Source organism: Diadema antillarum, unplaced genomic scaffold (assembly GCF_040938485.1).
Source record: "Diadema antillarum isolate AM-2024a unplaced genomic scaffold, OU_Dant_1.0 scf00000062, whole genome shotgun sequence".
NCBI lineage: Eukaryota > Metazoa > Echinodermata > Echinoidea > Diadematoida > Diadematidae > Diadema > Diadema antillarum.
In genome coordinates, this window is record NW_027270951.1 from 2,611,582 (window position 1) to 2,632,766 (window position 21,185).

The window sequence follows — 21,185 nt, forward strand, 5'->3', positions numbered from 1 at the left end:
ATGTGTCACAGACATCTGTCTATGTAATTTTCCTCTTATTCTTCCACCATTGATGACCTTAACCAGATCTTGAGGTTAACGAGTCAAGTTTGTGTCAAATACTGGTATACATACAGATATTCCCTTTCGCCCCCTCCCCCCTTTGGTTTGGACAGATTACCTAGGCATGACTCAAAGACTATATCATAACGGAGGGTCAAAATGTTGGGTGCATTTTTTTGTTGTTTGTTTTTACTCTAACCTACCTATCCCAAATATTTGATGTGTATCGATCATATAAATATTCTCTTCCCCCCCCCCCCCCCCCCCCCCCCCACTTTCTTCTTGGTGGTGCTACTGGAGTATATCTTGTCCCACAGTGGTTCGACAACAGGCGGTACTGCCATGATACCTCAACTGTGTGCGCCAAGGGACACACGAGGGCGTACTTTCCTATTAGCTGCCCAGTCACTGAGAGGTGTGCGCGCATGGCTACCTTGACCGAAAGAGAAGGGAACAAATTAATTCTTGTTTCACCTCCATGGTGCTATCAAGGGGGGGGGGGGGGGGGGTGTGGTGGGGGGGGAGGGGGAGGGGGAGAGGGGGGGGGGAAGGGAACAGAAATGACAAAATATTATTTGTGTGTGATGCTGCCTTTGATATCACAGTAAATATCACACTTCTATGGGGGACAGCCATTGATATAAATATAGATAGATAACACAGAGAAGAGACAAATGGACAGATGAAGACATAATATTTACATAATTCTGTGCTTACATATGCATTCTCTACCAAAAAAAAAAAAAAAGAAGAAGAAAAACCAGGATAGCTGTTTGATAAAAGAAATGTTTGCGCTGAAAAAGTGCAATTATTCGTTATTTCTCTCAAACATTGATCTCCTGGTTTTTTCTGAAATTTGTATCAACTGTTTTTTTTCCTTCAGTTTTTTTGAAATATTTACATGTTCTGCATGCTTAGAATAGTAAAAAGGACACAAATGATTACTTACGAAGTGTGGTCCTTATCAACCGATCTGAGGATTATTAAAAACACAGACTACAACTCTGCTGTTGTAATACAAAAAGAAGTCTATGAGGAAACACAAATTTTGAACTAAAATGAGAGGTTTTGTGCCATAACCTGGATATGGCCCTGCAACTGTTACACTGGTACAGAGAGCCAAGAAATTCTCTTCCTCTCCTTCTGTCAATCTCTCACACTCTCTTTCTCACTCTCTCTCTCATCCTTTCTTACACTCTTTCTCTCTTACTCGGTCGCTCTCTCTCACTCTCCATATCTACAGCTCAACGTAGAGCAATAAATGTTTATACGCTCATAGCTTCTACAATGCCTTGATGCTTACTACTCATAATTGCAACAGAATGACCTTTTAAAAACTCTTCAGATTTTTCACATACATGTATGTTCATAATTGTATTTTTTTTTTCGTTTTTTGTCTTTTTAAACCTTTGATATGCCACACATGCCAACTCCAAGAACAAATGTCCATCTAGAACAATCACCACTGTGTTGCTCGATCAGATCAGATTCTACGTCAATTACAATAAAATAAAAAAAAAAGAAACGAACACGAACAGAAAAGTTACAAAAATCAAGAAATGATTCTCCACATCCAGCACAGAGCCTTTATACAGCCACTAGGTATGAAAAAATGTCTTCCACTCACTATTCATTCTTTGCTTCTTCTGTCAATCCACAAAATCTGGTGGAAGGAAAACACAGCAGCTTGGATTGTTTAGTTGATTTTTTCCTTTTTTTTACAAAGTTGGCGATTTATCTGTCTTAATTCCTAATATTTTCTCTCGTAACTTGCCCCGCATCCACCTCTCGTATCTCTTTCCTTCTCCTCCTCCTCCATCCTCTCTCGCTCTATCCTTCCATCTCTCCACAGGGGCAAGGGAAGGGGGCATCTAATAGAAATGACCATTAGTGCTGCTGCGCGTCGAGTCACCCCGCTGGCTCCGCGAGGGACTGGCCGGTCAAAGGTCACAGCAGCTCGTACTGCCGGAGGTGCATCCTCTGGATGATGTCCCGACAGTCGTCGAAGACCCGTCGGATGTTCTCCGTGTCCACGGCACAGGTGAAGTGAGGGTAGCAGTAGTGTCGGCCGTCGCCGCTGGCTGTGCTGATGCGCTGTTGGCATGGGTAGGGTTGAGTGGGTTTGGGCAAAGAGATGACACAAGATTATTGGTGAGCTATCCAGAGTTCTTTTACATGCTCATGAATTGTTTTGCATGCATTTGTTCTCTGGGCAGAATATCCCTAATTTTACATTCCAGTATTTCCCTCCGGACTTTGGTTTAAAGATCATACTAAAGGACAACAGAACAAGACAGAGAAAGGTAATTCCAGCACACATGCAATTCACAAAGAAATCTCAGTTTGGTCTTTTTTGGAACTGAATAAACATGGGACTCTATGCAAGTTCAAGCAATTTACAGTCACATATTCAGCCATGACGGGTATTAACAGGTCCTGTAGATGCTACAATAAATGAATAATATGATGAGAATGAAGACCATGTGGATAGAGAAATGGGAACATGACAGCAGAAGAGAATGGGAGAAGAGGTAAAAAGATATGAGAAAGATAGATAGATTGATAGATCAGAAAGATAGATTGATATGTGTCTGTATATATAGATTAGACAGATAAATAGATAATGCACAGTTAAATAGATATATTAGATAGACAGATGAGATAGATAGATAGCCAGATAGATTAGAAAGACAGATAGATTCAAAAGATAGGCTAGATTAGATAGATAGTTAGAGAGAGAAATAAACAGACAGACAGGAGAGTACCCTGCATTAAAATGGGTATAAAGAGTTGAAACCTTCAAGTTATGGGGAGTACAGCATTGAGAAAGCACAACATTGGCTTACCAGGAATTCATCTCGGATGAAATACTTTGCTCGCAGGACTTCCTCTGGCTCACCAGTGTCAGTTGCGGCTGTACAATACAAATGGTGAGGGAAAGTAATGCAGTTAGTTTGAAGAAGAACTCTTTATCACATGTTTACGGAGCTTCAGCATTGACTGCTGTGTGAGAACAGTTGGTTGATTGACATGTGATCAGTTCAATGAGATATCTCATTGACAGCCACTCAATTCAGGTCCTGCCTTCATACACCCACTACTAACACATTTTGAGTGAATATTTCAGCATGCTTAAATGTGAACTAACATTATTTTCCTTTTCTACTGTAACAGTGAATTCAAGAATTACTGAGAACAACAATATGGACTTGCTAAGTCAAACTTCTTCTTTTTTTTCTTCAATTTCACGAAATCTTATTTGTCTCTTTAAACTTTGGTGGCTTTACTCATGTCAACAATTGTCAAAGTGTAAGGATGACTGTACCTCTCACTCACACTTAATTGTTTCTTTCTCTCTCTCTCCACTCCGATACGGAGTTATCTGACGATCTTTCTAAAATACATACAATATTCAGATTTTATTGAAGGAGGTAACTGTAGCAAACACTAAACAAATTTTGATTGCTCCCGATCTTGTAAAGCATCTTCTAAATAGCTGACGGGGAAATCACACCGAATTCAACTTGCAGATATTCTGACGCCAGCACACTGCCACAAACTTTGAAGTCTATATTGTCAAAAATGACGGTAGCAGGGTAAAGATAAGCAGAGAAACGATCAGGGCACCAGCCTTCTCTATCACCCCCCACCCACACACACACACACACACACACACACACACACACACACACACACACACACACACACACGCACATACATATACATCCTGTTTTGCTCTGGTAAAGATTTTGGCCAAAATGACTCCACTTTCCATTCATTTGAAGCAGAATGAAAAGGAATAGACCTTCACGTTTCTGCTTTGATAAAGATTATCATCAAATCTTCCCCACTTTCCACTCACTTTGATGCAAAATGAAAATGCATACACTTCAATTTTGTGAGATACGCTGGCGGCATGTTCCTTACCGTCGGGTGGGATTGTATACATTGCATACTCGCTGAAGTAGTCCTCGATCTTGGACCTGCCTGCCAGGACCTTCTCTGCCAGCAGGTCCTGCTTGTTGAGGAAGAGGATAACTGAGATTGTCCGCAACCACCTGCAGCCAAGAGAAAACAGGATTAAGATTCAGATTAGATCAAGGAGATCACATTAGGCTCATTCACACAGCCACCAACAGTCGCGATTATTTGTGTCACAATTTGAACTGGGATGCAAAAACATCTTTTTTTTATGTGTGTGGACATAATAATTGCTACTACAAGTAAGATTCAAATCTTAATTTGCACACAATAAAACCATCAACTGACATTTTTCACTCTCACATGGTTGAAGGCAGAATTCTTATTAAATTCCAGTGATGAGCAAGTTCTCAGGTAATTTGTCATTATCTCACAAATGACTACATCTGCATTTATCTAAAAGTACAGCTGTCACAGGGCATAAGAGACATTTCAATAATGGGTAATTATGGATAGTAGGCACAAAGTCTTATGCAGTAACTCTGTAGGTACTCTGTGTTTCGGTGTGGGCTGTAGAGATATTAGATCCATGTTAGCCCCTTGAGGATGAGTCCTGAGTATACTCGGGCAAGCGTCTATGGGAAATCAAACCATCCTCAACGGGTTAACAGAGAAAATTTGATCTGTTCATAGGTAAGCTAATTTTCTCACATAGTTATGGTTCACAGAGTACCCACTGATGTAACCATCACACACACAGACATATTTTTTTTCTATGACATAAGCAGCATTAGGGTATCCAGTTGATCTCACGACTGTAAAGCTGATTTTGTAGAAACTTTGCTTAGATCTTCTCTTGCAGTAAATCTTCTTGTCAGCGAAGACAAGTAGGTTGTGTGAAGGTGAACGCCCGTGTGGTTACTCAACTTGCCTGAGCAAGCCCTCTGAGATTCTGGGAAGTCTTACCAGGAAGGGGTTCAACACAATGCCTCCCAGGGCGAGCCGGATATAAGCACTTTGTTCAGATGGGAAAAATTAACAACAGCAACAGGAGAAGACTTACAATACTTTTCCTATTTGCATATGAATCTGAGTAAAAAAAAAAGAAGAAGAAAGAAACTAGAAAAGCACTTGGAGAGCGCAGACCTCCACCCCACCAAGGATTTCATTTCCATCCATATACGCATGAAAATCGCCAAGTTTCCCAATATAGAAGCCTTTTGTTTACGTCATCACATTCCAGCTGCATGGCGCCTAACCCAAGCAGAGCATGCACTTTAGTGCACGTATGCAAACCTGAAATATGCACAGCGTGAACTCCCAAGTTCATTGACCCTATTTGCCATAAGTTTTTTTTTTTTTAATCCTTCAAAAATTCATAACATTTCCCGGATCACAACCAAAATTTATTTATCTGTTCCTTGTGTCATCATCAACTTTTCCTGCAAGTTTCATCCAAATCTGTTCATAACTTTTTTAGTTATTTTGACAGAAACTAGCAAAGTATGCAACTAATTCATGCACAGAAGCATCGTCTGGGCTAGAACCTGTTCTGAGGAGTATGTACTCATTGAATCACACATGGCATGAAAACCATGCATTTCCCCCTTTCACAATTTTCCAACTCCCTCCTCCCCCCCCCCCCCCAAAAAAAAAAAAGAACCATCTTTCTAATACATTTAAGATGTGTCCCCTCACACTTATTTGATGCTCATGCAGACACAGATACGACTTGTCACATGGCCAACCCACACACTGTTAAGTCACATGACATGCCAGGGGTCTACACCAATGGCTATAATTCAACATGTTACCCAGAAATGTGACACAAAAGCCAATGTGTGCATATGTTGCATGGATTCATACAGCGACGACACACTATGTACAGAGAACAGTAACATGATGTTGGATTGGCGAACAAGTGGTTACGAAAGATACGTTGTGAAAACTTGCCCCAAATTGCGCTATATCTATTTCACATCAGAATGGAGTTCAACCATCAAATGCAATGAAAAGATACTCTGGCAAAGCAAACAAGCGAGTGAACAAAACAGAACTTGCAACCCCTCCAAGTTACAATCACAGCTTCAACAAAAGCTCATATCAACAACTTCTTGTGTCTTTGAGTCTTGATCTCAAGGAAGACATTCGCCCAGAAGTCTGATCTGGGGATTGGAACCCAGAAGACTCCTTCATTATAATAACCTAGTGCCTCTCTCGTTCACTCCTCCATATCACTGGGAAAGAAATAACCAACCATCAGAACAAACAAACAAACAAATTACATTCTGGCCTTCTTCCCCTATTGAATGAAATATTCACGGTTCCCCAAAACACATCAATAAGAGAAATGAAAAAGGAAAGAAGGGGAAAAAAGAAAGAAAGAAAGAAAGAGGGGAAAAGGGGGAAAAAGATGAGTCACTGTGTAGTGAGGACATGGAATGAATCATAGGAGAGAGGGAATCTTGATGGGCTAACATCACCTGGACCTGCCTGTTTAGGACCCTGGAGGGGTGATGGGTGCTGACAGGGCATCCGCTCCGGAATCAGGGGAATGGCGATTTGGGGAGGGGGGTGGGGGTGGGGCTACAAAGAGGGGTCAAGATGAGAAAGAGTGGGGTGGGGGAGGAGGCTGTATGGCTAGATAGTGTTGGATAGTGACTACTTTGTCACGACTCCTGAAGTCACTTTGAGTTTCGGGCATTCAGCCCTGGATATTGGTAGCAGTTCTTGCCAAAATCTATTTTTTTCTTCCCCAAACATGATACAACACCCCTCCCCTCACATTCCAATTTTACACAATCCTTACTAAATGCGTCCTTGATCCCATTCCAGTGGCTAATAGGTTGTGATACACTCACTCTCCCCAGTCAAACCACATTCCAAGTAATCAGGTATAATGCTTTACCCAAAGCTCACATATATCAACCCTAAGCTCTCCAGTGTCCAAGCTGTGTGCGACGGTACATTTTAGAGACAATCTAAGATAGCAGAACGCAAGTTTGCAATACCACCTCATATCTTTCCTTGCTCATCCATTCATCAAATCTTTATCTTTAATTTTCTTCCACTTAAAAGACAAGACAGCTGTGTATCAATTAAAATCAAATCATTTCTAAATGAAAGCAAACTGAGAAACACACATACAGTGTACAGTAACTTAAACCACCCCCCAAAAAATAAAAATAAAAATAAAAATAAAAATAAATAAAAAATCATGTACATTGTCCAGAGGTGAGGTAAATTAATTTGGAGGTAACTTTTTCTGTTTCATAACCATGTTTTTTTTTTCAAAAACCATTTCTTTGGTCCCATGCATATATGTCGCAAACTAAGCCACATTTGACAATCAATGCCACATGAGGTATGCATTGTTCCTTGTTCAGGAATGAACCATTACAGGCAATGATCATGGTGTTTTGATCTAGTTATCCCCCTCCCCCTCCCCCGCACCCATCCCTAATGCTATGGACATGGGGCTTCAGATCACCACAACTGCTGCAGCCAAACTTCACACCAACAGGAAGAGAATTCCTGCTCAGTCACCGTTTCATAAGCCTGGTCCTGTGCATATACCTTCTTCTTGTCCTGTTCACCGGCATCCACTTAGGTTGAGGTAAGGCGGTTTGTCTGCCAGTGACATACTGGAAGACAGGAGCTGTGTGCTAGCTGGGGTTTGAACCCATGACCTCCTGATGGAATGCTGAAACGTTTTCCTGCAATCCAATGACATCTATCTCTTCCTCCCTACGTTCTCTTACTTTTTTCCAGCCCCTCTTTCCTTTTTTCTTCCATTCATTCTTTCCTTACACTCTTCATTTCTTTATTCTGTCCTTTTTTCTTCCTTCTTTCATTCCTTATTTCTTCATCATGTCCTCCTTTTCATTAATCCTTCATCCTGTCCTTCTTCTCTTTCTTTGATTAGTTTGCTTTCTTCCTTCACATATTCGTCCATTACTATCACCCACCTGTTATTCCAGATGCTCCTGAAGAGTTCCAGTGACTCCCGTAGCCGATTCTGGTTGGGGTCTTCCCTCAACACCAGGTTGTAACTACTGCAGGCAACCACGAAGATGATGGCCGTCACGTCTACGAAGAAACCAGACATAGAAAGGAAACTTTCACATGTATTAAAATTTCGCAAATCTAGTTCTCGCGAAGTTCACTAATTTAAAATGCACACGAAAATTCCTGGTTTTAATATCTTCTCTTGTATACTGCACACAGCAGAGAGAATAAGATATGTTAAATAAATCACTGGAATGGTTCATACAAACTGATTGTCATCAGATTTTTACACCTTTGATATAGATTATCCCAATCACTTGGTCAGAACAACCATTTCACAGCACTTGGCCAAACTGGAAGGAAAGTCAGGAGATCATATACCAAACTTGGTTGGCACTTCAACTACACTTGTAAGCAGTATTAATCCGTTGAAGACTGGTCCCGAGTATAGTCAGGCAGGTGTCTATGGGAAATGAGTGTTATAGCAAAAGCAGCCAATCCTCAACGGATTAATCATTAATGGTGTCAATCAATGAGTGCACCTTGTGCACAGTGATGAAAAAAAAAAAAAAAAGTGTGACAGAGAGAAAGGCAACAGGCACATGAATTGGCTTCGTGAAACAGTACACCCCTTTCCATGACCCTGTGAACACAGGCCAAGTTGGCTCACAATGCTAAAAGTCAGTGTAGTACAATGTGAAGGGGGTTCCCCTACATCACCCCACTCCAACAATAGACTCCAGAAACTGTATACGCCATATATATATTTAGCAAAGTCTAATTTTTTCGCAAATCAGGACTTCCTGACAATTTCGCGAGTGGTTAATTTTGCGATAGAGTACAGTACTATCACGCACATTTTTTATGTACTGTATTGTCTACTGTGCACCAGTTCATATACATGTGCACGCCACAATTATGCTGGGATCAGAGTTAATATTTTTGAATGTTTTAAGATAAGTGAATAGCTATTTCTTTTCCTTCATGACAGTGTAAAGTGCTTAAATGGCAAAAACAACTGCATACCAGTAATCTTATTTTGTTGATCATGTTACCCAACCCCCTCCCTAACACACACACAAGATGTAGAGGACCACTAAAACCTGTGCACATGTACAGTATGAAATGCCGGGACTGATAATGTATTCCACAGTGAGTATCCAGTACATCTACGTAATGACCACACGGTACACACCAGTAATTCAACCGAGGTAGATAAGGGGGGGGGGGGGGGGAGGCAGGCAGGCAGACATACAGAGAGTGAGAGATTGGATGAAGATAAAGATAAATCATAATCCAACACACTTCTTATGTTCATTATGTCCTTAGTTTCACTTTGTGGGACAATACACCTATTCACATACATCCCTGTGTATAATGCCATGTACAAAGCATTGTCTTTAGATAATACAGCCATTAAAATACTTCATGCATACCATTTGCTGAGCTATTCGCTATTTTTTTTCTTTCGTAGTGCAAACTTCCCCTTTTCTGCGAAGGAGGTCTGTGCCATACATTGTACACGGAGGCATAAAGTCCCACCAGCATTCCAACACCTATGGCTGCGAACCTGCGAACCAGAGACTGTGCCCTGGCCTAATTACCAACCACTTTGGGGACAAAGGGAAATCAACATCACAATGAGGTTTCAGCGCTTTATTAAACATCAATTGGGATGTATGTCTATGTAAACACCCATTTCCTTTTCAATAGCATGAGTGGCAACAATGTTTTGATGTCACATACATGTATGATTTACAGGCATTTCCTCTTATCATTTGAAATCATGCTCACTATTCACTACAGTACTGGTAAATGAATTCCCTTGGTGGGAAGTATTCTAGATCCTTACACCAAAGTCAGAAATAATCCAGCAACTGTGAAGAAATTTGCTGAAGGTTTGTAAACCTCCTGGTACTGTTGATCTACTTTGGTTTTGGAGACAAAACAACCTAAATGTACCAAGGGAAGAAATGATGTACATATTTCTACCACTAAACCTTCTCTCATGCATATTTTCATAGGGTCATTTGCCCAGCTCTATAATGAGAAGTGTCCCAGTCATGTATAATGTTAGCTCCTTGTGACTTATGCCTGTTGAGGTACATACTAGTGGTAATAATGCTTCGAACAGACACTCAACATATAGATACAAGAATTTGTAGACACTCTAGTGTCATATTATTTGTTTTGCTTAGTTTTGGTTTGTCTTTCACTATTAAATGCGCTCATCAGCTTTACTGCATACTCACACAGAAACACCCTTTTTACCAACCCCCATCCCTCCTCCTCCCCCCCCCCCACCTTTTGAAAAAAAAAAATTGAATTATCGAGAATAAGTCATTTTCAGTACCAAATCACATCTTTAATTTCTCACTGTCCTTACAAGTATAAGTGGACAGGGAATATTATAATATGCATCAATACCAGCATTACTCAAGCAGAATGTGCATGCATGTGTGCCTCTATATTTTTTTTTTCTCCAAAAGTGTTTAGGCTGAAGGCTAGGACTAGCTAATGTGTCAATATTTGAACATGGCCCATATATGCATCTGTGTGTGAGTGAGTGAGCGAGCATTGGGGGGGGGGGGGGGGGGGGGGTGGTGAGTGTATAATATGTGGAACAGGATAGCTCTGGGAGTAGGACAGGCTGGTGATATAGAGAGAAGGAAGTATACCTGCAGCTTGATTCAACACTTGTGGGCTAAAAATAGCACAGCTATTATAGGACTGCCTGACAAATTTGACATCTGTAGTCTTTGCCTTCCAGACCCACTTCATCTTTTTTTCTACTTCTTCCTTCCAGCAACCAAGACATTATAGAGCTAACTCTATGTAAGCTTTGACACATTGGAACAAGATATAACATCAGCTACTTTTATCAAAATTTGGTTTACTGCAATAACATGAAATGTGGCACAGTGATATATGCTAATTTTCTGTGACGTTGGCAAATGCAGAGAAACTTGACATAAATCTGCTGATAAAATAGTATGCCGCCTCAGTGCACACATGGATATGCACAGGTGGAACATTGCATAAAACACACAAGCTGCCAGTAGTATGAAACCCTTATTTAGCACCCCCCTCTTTTTTTTTCTCTGTAACTACCCATCATGAATTTGCCGGAGAAATGGTCAAACTATCAAAGGTCATATAGCTTTAAAAGATGCACTGTGATTTTACACATATTAAATACAAGGAACATACTTCAACACCTTGTCTTTCTCCAACAGCCTCTACCCTACAGACTTCTTTGTAAGGATGTCCGAGGCATGACAAACCACATTATGGCACAAACTATAGATAGTCATTCACTGATAGGAAACAGAATGGACATTCTATTTATGTTGGTTGCAATTTTCCCTTTTAGGAAAGACATAACAGTAATGTGATTTTTTTTTTTTAAAGTATATTTGTCTTCATTGAAACATGGAATTACATGTCAACCAGGGATGTGTCGAATGGTAAAGAAATCTTCAGACTCGCGCTCTATATTCTGCAGCTGTTTGATGAACATTTCACCATGTAACAATCTCAAGACTCTTATGCAGTTCATAATAATACTACTCTCATGCTTCTGGTGATAAAGACAAATTATTACTGCTTCTCGTAGCATTCAATCAGTCAATTTCTACAATAGTAATGTATTAATTCATCATATTTTGATGTCCCAGAGTCAACTGGTACAAAAACCTTGTAGAAAATTTCACTATGTACACATTTGACTTAATGTGATTAATAAACATTTACCCACAAGCATATGTTACAACATTCTAGCCTTCATTTTTCTTTTAAATTTCTGCACAACCACTACATGCGGCAATATTGTATATGCCAACTATTTTGCAAGGTTTTTATTTACTCCAATTTCGCAAGTCCAGTGCCATTCGCAAATTTGAAAACACCCAAAATTATTAGTTAACTTTAATCTTGACATCAATACAACATGCAAACATACATCTCTAAGTTCATTATCGTACTCCATAATCGTGAATTTAACCACTTGCAAAATTGTTGGGAAGTCCTGATTCGGAAAAAATTAGACTTGCTAAATATATGGCGTACACACCACGCTACGACCAGGCTAACCTAAAGCGTTGCACTCTACTCTTTATGGCAATACAAAAGGGTCTGCACCTAAAGAAATACCACTGTAAAAGTTGGGAGTTCTATCATGTGTGCATACCGGTATATTTCTATATGAACAAGAAATGGACCATGGTAATGAGCAAAGATGTTCTCCTTTTTTTTTCACTTCAGTCCTCGCAAGCTCCTTGAATGTTGCAGAGGGAAAAGCTTTTTCTTCTGCCAATGCTCCTAAAATTCATCACCTCAATCCTTACGTCAGAATCACACCAGCTACATTCTTTCTTTCTTTCGTCAGGCTACACGTGAAGCCCACAGAAATGAACACACTGTCTTATTCTTTGTTTTCACATATACTCTACAAGTCTTCTCTAATGCCCTATTTTGCCGACACACTTTCATTGGTGAACTTTGAACAATTAGGATTGAGAAGACGCAGGAAATTCATGACACCCTTTGGGGATGGCTGGACAAGGAGTTAATCACACACAGTAAATTAGGAGAATTCCCTGAAGAGTATTTCACGTTGCACAGACAAAATGTGACACTGAAATGCAAATACCCAAAACTAATAACAGATTACCATGATCATACACTGAACTCACATAAACTTTTCCTCTCCCCTCCCCTTCCCCCCCCCCCAAAAAAAAAAAGAAAAAAAAATCAGAATTCTAAGTGTCCTAGTTTTCATCCCTCCTGCTGACGTTTACAGACAAGATCAAATCCCAAGAAAATGCACAGGCTTGGAAATTTACGATGTCGTAAGCGATATGCCCACGCTACCGACAACTTATTTTGCCCTGCTGATAATAACTGGGGATAAAGTGTACTGCAAGAATGTGTTTAATAAGAATTTCTCTTGCATGACCGCCAGCTGTTGGACATATCAAAAGAAATATCAGGGGATGAACAAAATGCAGGTTTATGTAAATATGAAATGGTAGATGTTTGAACATTCACTGGAATTTAATCGTGTCTACAAAAAATGTTTTGTCTGTCAGTGGCACAGTGCACTATAGGCTTGTTAGGTCGTGTATATGCATGAAAGTAAACAGGGAAAGGTGCTACAAAGTGGGCTATCTCTGTACAGTATGTCCCAAAAAAATATTACAATCAGATTATCGCATTGATAACACCCAATATGATTGAATTGTCTAAATGCTACTTCAGGGTCTTAAAATATATATAACATCTTAGCTTTATTTTGCAGGAAACCCCATTCAATTTGGTTAAGCGGTCACAGAGAAATGTGGATTGCTGTAAAGCATGTCATGAGTCTGATTCTTCCAAGTTTAGCACTTGGATGCTCTTGTGTGTGAACACAATAGACAGAACTTGGAGGTAAGAGATTCCTGACATGCTCTACAAAATTCCTCATTTCTCTTTGACCACTGAAGCAAATCGAATGGGGTTTTCTGTAAGATGTGGGCAGTGAGTTATAGTTTCGTATCCTAAAATTGTATTTGGATTGATTCACTATTTTTAAAGTTATCATTGCGGAGGGTCCCGTTGTAATCTTTGGGGGGACATACGGTAGACCGCTTCTGGAATAACTCCTCTCTTCCACTAGGCCCCTTCGCTTTGATTTTCAAACATCACATTTGGAATGATGGTCTTATATTAATGTAGATACACAGGATGCTAGTTTACCATTGAAACACTGGATCCATTTTCTCCTCTCGTCTCGCTGCCCTCCTACGTCGAACATGCTGTGTGGTGAAAAAAGACAGAAAAACAAGTGTAGTTTATGACTTCAAATAAAAACACTCATCGTACTAATGATATACTAGAGGATTAGAATGAAACATACTGTCTGTTTCAGTTGCAAACTTTCAATGGCCTCTTTAATGCTTAATTTATCATTGATACTGAGTAGTAGTATAAAATCAAGGAATCTGACCATATTCTCCATCAGTAATTTTCGTAAGCATTTATACTTCATTTTAATCTTCAAATTTTTATTCTGATGACTTTTTTGGAACTAAGTAAAAAAACACATGAAGAAGAGCCTCTCCAAAATGAGAGTGACATATTTGGAAATCGACTCTCAATATCTGCAGTGTCTGGAATCCAAACTGCAACATGAAATAATTTTTGCTTTGAGACTGGAATTGTCTTGGCTCATGTAATTCATTTCATTGTAGACCTGAACAAATGTAGTGCTCTTCAGAACTTCCTCAGTGCGGTCCTAAATGGAACGACATATGCATTTCTCAGGAAGAATGCCATAAGGCCAGAATCCCCTTCCCATATTCTTAGCTTTAGATCACTGAAGTCTATTGTCACTGACTATCTTATGATGTGGACAAGACTGATTCGTGGTAACTTTGGCGACATCTTTCGAACTTCCGTGACATCTTTTGACTTGACTGTGGAGAGACAATCTTTGGGGAAAAAGTTTGACGCATGTCACACCACATTTCAGGAAGTTATCCCTTTTGAGTATTTGATTTAGTTTGACCAGATTGCTACAATGTTTTGGTGCTCGGTGGGCAGCAGCAGCAGTAGCGGCAATACAGCAGCCTGTTCCCCCCAAAGCTCTCTAGGCAACAACAGATGGGCAGAGGTTACCCTGGGCCACTCGGTGTGAGCGGTTTGCTTGGAAATATGGCGACCACTTACTGGAAGTTGACCTTGTCAACTTGGAATTTCGTTTCGAAGATGCCTGACGTCAGAACACGACACCGGAGAATGTCCTGGAAATAGTAGCGACACACACATACAAAAGAAAAGAGAATGTAATGCAAAGAAGATGGTAAAATATAAATTTGAAATGTAGGGAAATTTTGCACATGAACATATAATACTATCTACATGTAGTCATTGTAGGTCATAATGAGATTCCTACTATGCCAAATGTAGTTTCTCTTGCAAGGAATAAACTTTTCTGATCCAACAGGGGGGAAAAAAATTAGTTTGTACGCAGATCAATTATCATTTGACCCATTGGTTTATGAAACATTTACCATTCATCAGAGGGTGGGCATATATGCATGTTTGGAGTGTGAATGCATTTAATCTCTAGACATGTACACTCTTCTGCAGAACATCAAAAAATAGATGTATTATTCTATGCTTTTGACCATGAAAACAAGCCTCTGTCATGGGATTTGTAAATGCCATTGAGAGAAAGTTATCATCCAAAAACTCAGTTCAACTAAGGAGCTGTTCATGAACATCTTAGAGGAGGTAGTATGCTCCTAGACCTCTATGATACGATGACATTCTATGTCAGTGATGTTTTGGACTGCAAAGAATCCAAGTATTGTACTACACTGATGTCACAAGACTTTTCTGTACATCATCAAGAGATGGTAAACTCAAGAGTGCTACCTCCTGTCCACAATACAGTGAGTGAGCGAGTGTCTTGGAGGTAGAGAACACTCATTGTCAAGCAGTGTGCTTTGAGGTCTTGGTCCAGGTACGTGGATAATCTTAGCGGGGAGATATGCGGGGCTGGTTTGTGGTTAGATTCCCTGTCAATTGTGGAAGAAAATAATGCCCCCAAAAATATGAGCAAACCGACAAACACGCTCCATGCATTATCGTTTTGAAGAAATCAGGATGCTGTGGAAACAATGAGTAAATTAATCAAGTTTGTCAGGTCAAAATGCGGTAAAAAGAATGCAATTTGAGAGAATAAGGATGTTATGGAACTGGAGGCAATTGATCGAGGCTGTTGGGTCTTTAACCCCTTCCCAAGGGTTCCTGGCATCTGTTGCCAAATCATGTCCTTCTAATGCCCAGATCTATATCCTTGTTCCCTTCCAATTTGCCCAAGCAATACCTCCTTGAATTTAATATTCCCAATGGAGTAAATTTATGATGAGGTTCCTCTGAAGAGGGAGATTGAACCTGCAACACAGGCTTAGAATGTCCAAAAGGTTTCCTGAAGGGAATTTCCCCAAGCAAGTGCCTGCAAATTGTTGTTTTCCCCCCTCTCCTTCCCTCTTCACTTTCATGCATACTTTCTTTACATTTGCTGTTAAGCAAAGAACCCTCAAGTTTTGAAAATAAACCCTGATAATTTTAAAAAGTGTGTTTGGTGAACAGCAAGTGAATTCCCTTCAAGGGGGGAAGGGTACTGTAAGTGTGGATATTTTCGCGTGACTAATTTTTCGCGCTTGGCCAGGTAAGAAGAGTTTAACGTGTTTTTAATTTCGCGGAATCAAGACATCAGCTACTGGAACATAATGGCACGCAAAAATATACGCATGCTTTTAATTTTGTGCTAGCTTCTGGTTGCGCGAAATGCGCAAAAATTTCAACACCACAAAAATTTCCACTTTTACAGTAACCAACAATAAGCATATTCTGAATACTTCTGGCCTTATTATCGGGTTAATTCTATTCCCACAGTACTACGCTGGGCAGTGACAGTAAGCATAATTATATACTTCTATAAAGTCTGTAGCCTGCATCTTGGCTTTGTACTACAGAAGGTTAATGAATCTCTGGCATACTTGAGTAGACTGTGTAGCACAGCACCTTGTGAAGATGAGCCGTACGTGTCACATTTATTTTGCATTCGTGTCGGTGTGGAGAAAAATTCAAGTAATTGTCATCCATGTTTGTGATGTTCATAAAGGAGAAACAACGAGGAGGGGCTGGCTAGAGGGGTAAAGGAAGAGAAGCTGGGATGAGTGACAAGAAAATTAATGAAGGAGGGACAAGAGGAGGGCGTGGTTGGAAGCAAGAGATGGGGAAGAGAGAGATGGATGAATGTATGACACCAAATGGGGAGAAAGAGGAGGTGGTGGTGTACAGGTACGAGGAGAAAAAAACTGTACATGAATGTGAATACATGGGAACTCAGAAACAACAGACTGATAGTTATGATTTCTCACCTGTAGATCGGGCGCGTAGTCTGGTCTTCTTATCGTATCAACTCTATCTAAAAAACTGTGGAAAACAACAGAGAAAGGAAAAGGGGGAAGGGGATAAAAAGAAAAAACACGGCGATTATCTTCCAGTCTATAATCATGCCAATACATTAAAATGACGAGGTTGTTAAGTACAAAAAGGTCTCTCGGCATCCAAGGTTACGAGCCAAAAGACACAATGCTGAATTACAAAAGGATATTGACCTTAGTGCTATGCAAAATGCAGTTTGATAGTTCATAAAATTGTGCAATTAGCAGATTGCACGCACACAGTAGCTGATCCAGTCACCCATGCACAGGAATACAACATACATGTAGGGGAAAAGGCAGAGATAGTGAAATCTAATTAAAAGGACTATACGAAATAGCATTGCAGTACTTGAGAGTGCTGTATCAAAAAAAAAGAAAAACAAAAAACAAGGCCAAAAACAAAGCTGACCCTTAACTGACGGTGATACACTGTTACTGACAGTTCTAACAGAATTGAAACTTGAACACTCTTTGCATTTTGGCAACCCGGACTACCTTGTCTGTAATTTATCCTTGTAACAGTGTTATCAGTCAAAAGGATACAACTTCAGAAGATCAGTACAATTATATTCAAAACTAAATGGAATATTTTCTCCTTCCAATATTCAAATTTTGTACACTCTTTTCATGACATACACATACATGTACATCATGCACTTACTGTTAACTTTGAGATAAAAGTGACCAAAAAAGAACATCAATTTCAGCAATTCATCCTTAAAAACTGCGCTTCCTTTGTCCACTTGTAGTACTTTCACAATACAAATTATTACGCTTTGCTTAAACATCACAGACAGTATGATCTGAATCGGTAGATTCATTAAATATAGCAACAGTAATGCCAATGGCTGGAAATTACTATTGGAATTTACTGTTGGACGTCTCCATGTATAACATTCAGTAAACGTGGAAAACCCATTTGGGATTGAATGTATGGGGTACCATAGCCGAGCAACAATGCCATACTTCTCCTCCATAAATCAAGAAGCATATGTTCACCAGCAGTATACTTCAAGTTCAACCCTAACCTGTGGTACATGGACTACAGATACGTTCATTGCCGGCCAAACAACTGTCACACTGCCATTGTACTACAGACTTCTATTCTCTCCTGATTCCGCTTTTGCATCATATCTACCCTCTGACTTAACAAAACAAAAAAAAAAAAAAAAGACTGTTAAAAGAATGAACAAATGGGGATTAAAAAAAAAGGATATCAACTATTATACAGGCACCCCATGTTGCTGTCAGGAACAGCAATAACATCAAACTTTTTCATCATTATTGGCATTACCATCTCTAGTACAACTGTCTAAAGAGAGGGAGAGAGAGAGAGAGGTAAGATATCCATGTACACAACAAACACATCTGACGATGCTCTCAATTCCTGGAAAACACAAAGAGGAACAAAAAGAGACAAAGACAGAGACAAAAAAAAAAAAAAAGACAGAGAGAGAAAGAGGAACTCCAAAGAACTGTTGAAGATGAAGGATCCAGGAACAGAAGGGGGGGGGGGGGGGGGAGTGCAAGGCTATCCAACCTTGTGTACACAGAAATGCCCCCACAAGGCAGTCCAGCCGTGAGCTAAAAATAGAAACAGCTAGATTGGTTGCTCATGCGTACACCTAGTCTCGTTTGCAAGACCCCACTGCGCTGTAGGTGGCACTGGGTCTGTGCATCACAGCTACACACTTGGCGATGTATCCAGCGAGATGTCTTCAATGGCATTTGCTGCCACTTCTTGAATAAAGCTCAGAACTACTACAGTACATGGAAAGGCTAGTGTCATATCTAAGGCATCCAAGAAATACCGCAGGCTCTATGCAGAGACGGATTAAACACAACAAACTCTTGTCCCAGAGCATTTTGACTCTGTTCCTGATCTACTCTAATTTTGATTTCCCTAGAAGAGGTAAATAGAGACTACTTATATAGTTTGAACTATATATGACCCTTCAGTCTATCTATCTTAAAAACAAAACAAAACTATTCTTCAGTTATTCTTCCTGCTTATCACTTGCTGAATTCCAGCGAATGTTGCAGAGGCTATTGAAATACATAAAAGTAATTTGTTAATAGCAGGAGAACTTGCCACATCTTAGTTTTGACCTTGTTCCCGTGGCAACAAATGCTGTGAGCCTCCTCCGTCCTCCAGTCATTATAGTTTGGTAAGGACAATGTAGCTGAGTACTAAACGACCTTTTGATTTGCAAATAATGCATATTGGTACACTATCATTATAATCATTATAATTATCAGCTCAGGCAGCAAGGCTTGGTAGTCTGGTGTGTGGCATCACCTTCAACATGATGACTACAAAAGTAGAGTGCATTGTAGTCATAGATGCACTTACTGACGACTCGCCTCACCGAACAATGGGCATCGTTCTATCAATTATGATATCACACATGTGGCCACACCCACCTTCTATCACAGCAAAGTATCTCAATCAACATGAGTATGACATTTTTTTTTTAAATGTCTGGTTTCTCTTCCATTACGCTGATTGCTAAAGTGTCATAATAAAGGGATATGGAACTCTTATGTAGAGGTAAATCATAGTAAGAAAGTGAAGTATATCCTGGATAAAAAGGTGTTGTTCTCATGAACATGTCCTATGAGACAAAAAAAAAAAAAAAAATCTACAGTGTTCTCATTACACATACTGTAAAAGTGGAGTTTTTTGCGAATTTTGTAAAACATGAAACTAGCATGAAAAAGTTAGCAAATATTTCTACTTGTAATTGGCAATAACATTATATCTCTTTGATTCTGCTGAATTAGAAATGTGCAAAATTGATTTTACTTGACACAATGACAGAGCGCAAAAAAAAAAATTACTCAAGTGAAACATTTCTTCTTTTACAGTACCCAGACGAAAGTGGGAGAGGGTGGTTAGAGGGGACATCCATCCTTACACAGGGACTTTTTGATAGTGTGGACTTTCTCGTATTACAGCAATTCCAAATGGCTGCAGTCCACTCGTTATGTATGTGGTGTTATTACACATTTCGAATTTCAGTACACGCCATTCACGACGTTCTGTTACAATGTCATGGTCCCGTCCCCTCCCGCGAGCTGGCAATTGGCACGCCAATCTAGGAGAAATCCTTAGAAGACACGTTCTTGATTCTGGCGTGCTGATTCTGACATGCTGGAGAACCTGGAGCATGCGCAGTTCCTTTAAATGACATCACTACCTCAACGTCCATGTCCAGGACGTGAAATTGAAAAGTCCCCACAGCAGGGATGCCAAGTTCAAAAAAATTTTATGAGTGAGATTTTCATGACTCGGCATCTTGGCGAGCAAATGTGCACGCGAGCGAGGGTGTGGGAGGGTTCCCCCCCCCCCCCCCCCCGTGGCGTCCCACGGTAGGGAGCTTTTTCAATTTTTAGCTCTTAATGGTGCGATTAGGGGCATACTTAAGTGATTATTTTTCACTTATTTTGAAAGACAATAGGAATATATACCTTCAATTGTAGCTATCCCTTTAATCCTTTGAGCTATGCTCCTTTGATACTGGCCCAAATTGCAGACTTCGCCCGATGCGTGAGAAAAATGGGTGCCACGCGTGAGATCGTGAGACGGCCCCTAAATGCTTGAGTCTCACTCAGAATGCGTGAGACTTAGTAGCTCTGCCATAGTTTAGACATGCCCAGTCTGGAAGTGCGTCATCTGCAGTGCAGTAATTTTTTAATTTTTCTTTTTTTAAATTGCAATACCATCCAAATAGTGATAACTCCTGCGTGTGAATGAGCATATAATGTACAAAAGGCAGAGGTAAAGTTTAAGCAAGGTTATTAGTGTGATTTGACCCATTACAGGTTGGCACCCTCTTGCTACCTTGCTCTTAGAAATCATAATATTCGGAGTGAATGATTGTGATTCTGCTCAAATTCTGGTTCGTCGTTTGCAATCTGTTCATGCTGCACGACTTATGAATTCTTCTGTGAAATACACCCTATGTAGAAAATACTTTGTGGTAAAAAAGTTTCTTGAGCAAATTTATTTTGGATTGGACTCTCTTAGATCTGACAACGGCCTTATATTTTGGAGATATCAAATATTGAACAAAAGTACTTTTATCCATAAAATTATTACCAAGTGAAGTTTATTGAACTGGACCAGCATCAGAACGCTAAATCGAGCAGAGTTTCCACTTTTGCAGTATACTGTATTCCAGACACAAAACAAACTAATACTACATATTA

The 21,185-nt window shown here is 39.9% G+C and overlaps 1 protein-coding gene across 1 annotated transcript in view; it reads right to left on the minus strand.

Moving 5' to 3' along the window:
- Nucleotides 1–635: 635 nt before the first annotated feature.
- LOC139716191 (guanine nucleotide-binding protein G(s) subunit alpha-like) overlaps nucleotides 636–21,185 on the minus strand; it is a 91,776-nt gene continuing 71,226 nt past the window's right edge. The window contains exons 6-12 of the mRNA XM_071627758.1: nucleotides 16,908–16,962; nucleotides 14,683–14,756; nucleotides 13,711–13,769; nucleotides 7,932–8,052; nucleotides 3,970–4,100; nucleotides 2,889–2,956; nucleotides 636–2,136 (exon numbers count right to left, since the gene is read on the minus strand). Coding sequence (XP_071483859.1) covers nucleotides 1,990–2,136; nucleotides 2,889–2,956; nucleotides 3,970–4,100; nucleotides 7,932–8,052; nucleotides 13,711–13,769; nucleotides 14,683–14,756; nucleotides 16,908–16,962 — 655 coding nt within the window. The 3' untranslated portion in view covers nucleotides 636–1,989. The remainder of the gene's footprint in view (nucleotides 2,137–2,888; nucleotides 2,957–3,969; nucleotides 4,101–7,931; nucleotides 8,053–13,710; nucleotides 13,770–14,682; nucleotides 14,757–16,907; nucleotides 16,963–21,185) is intronic.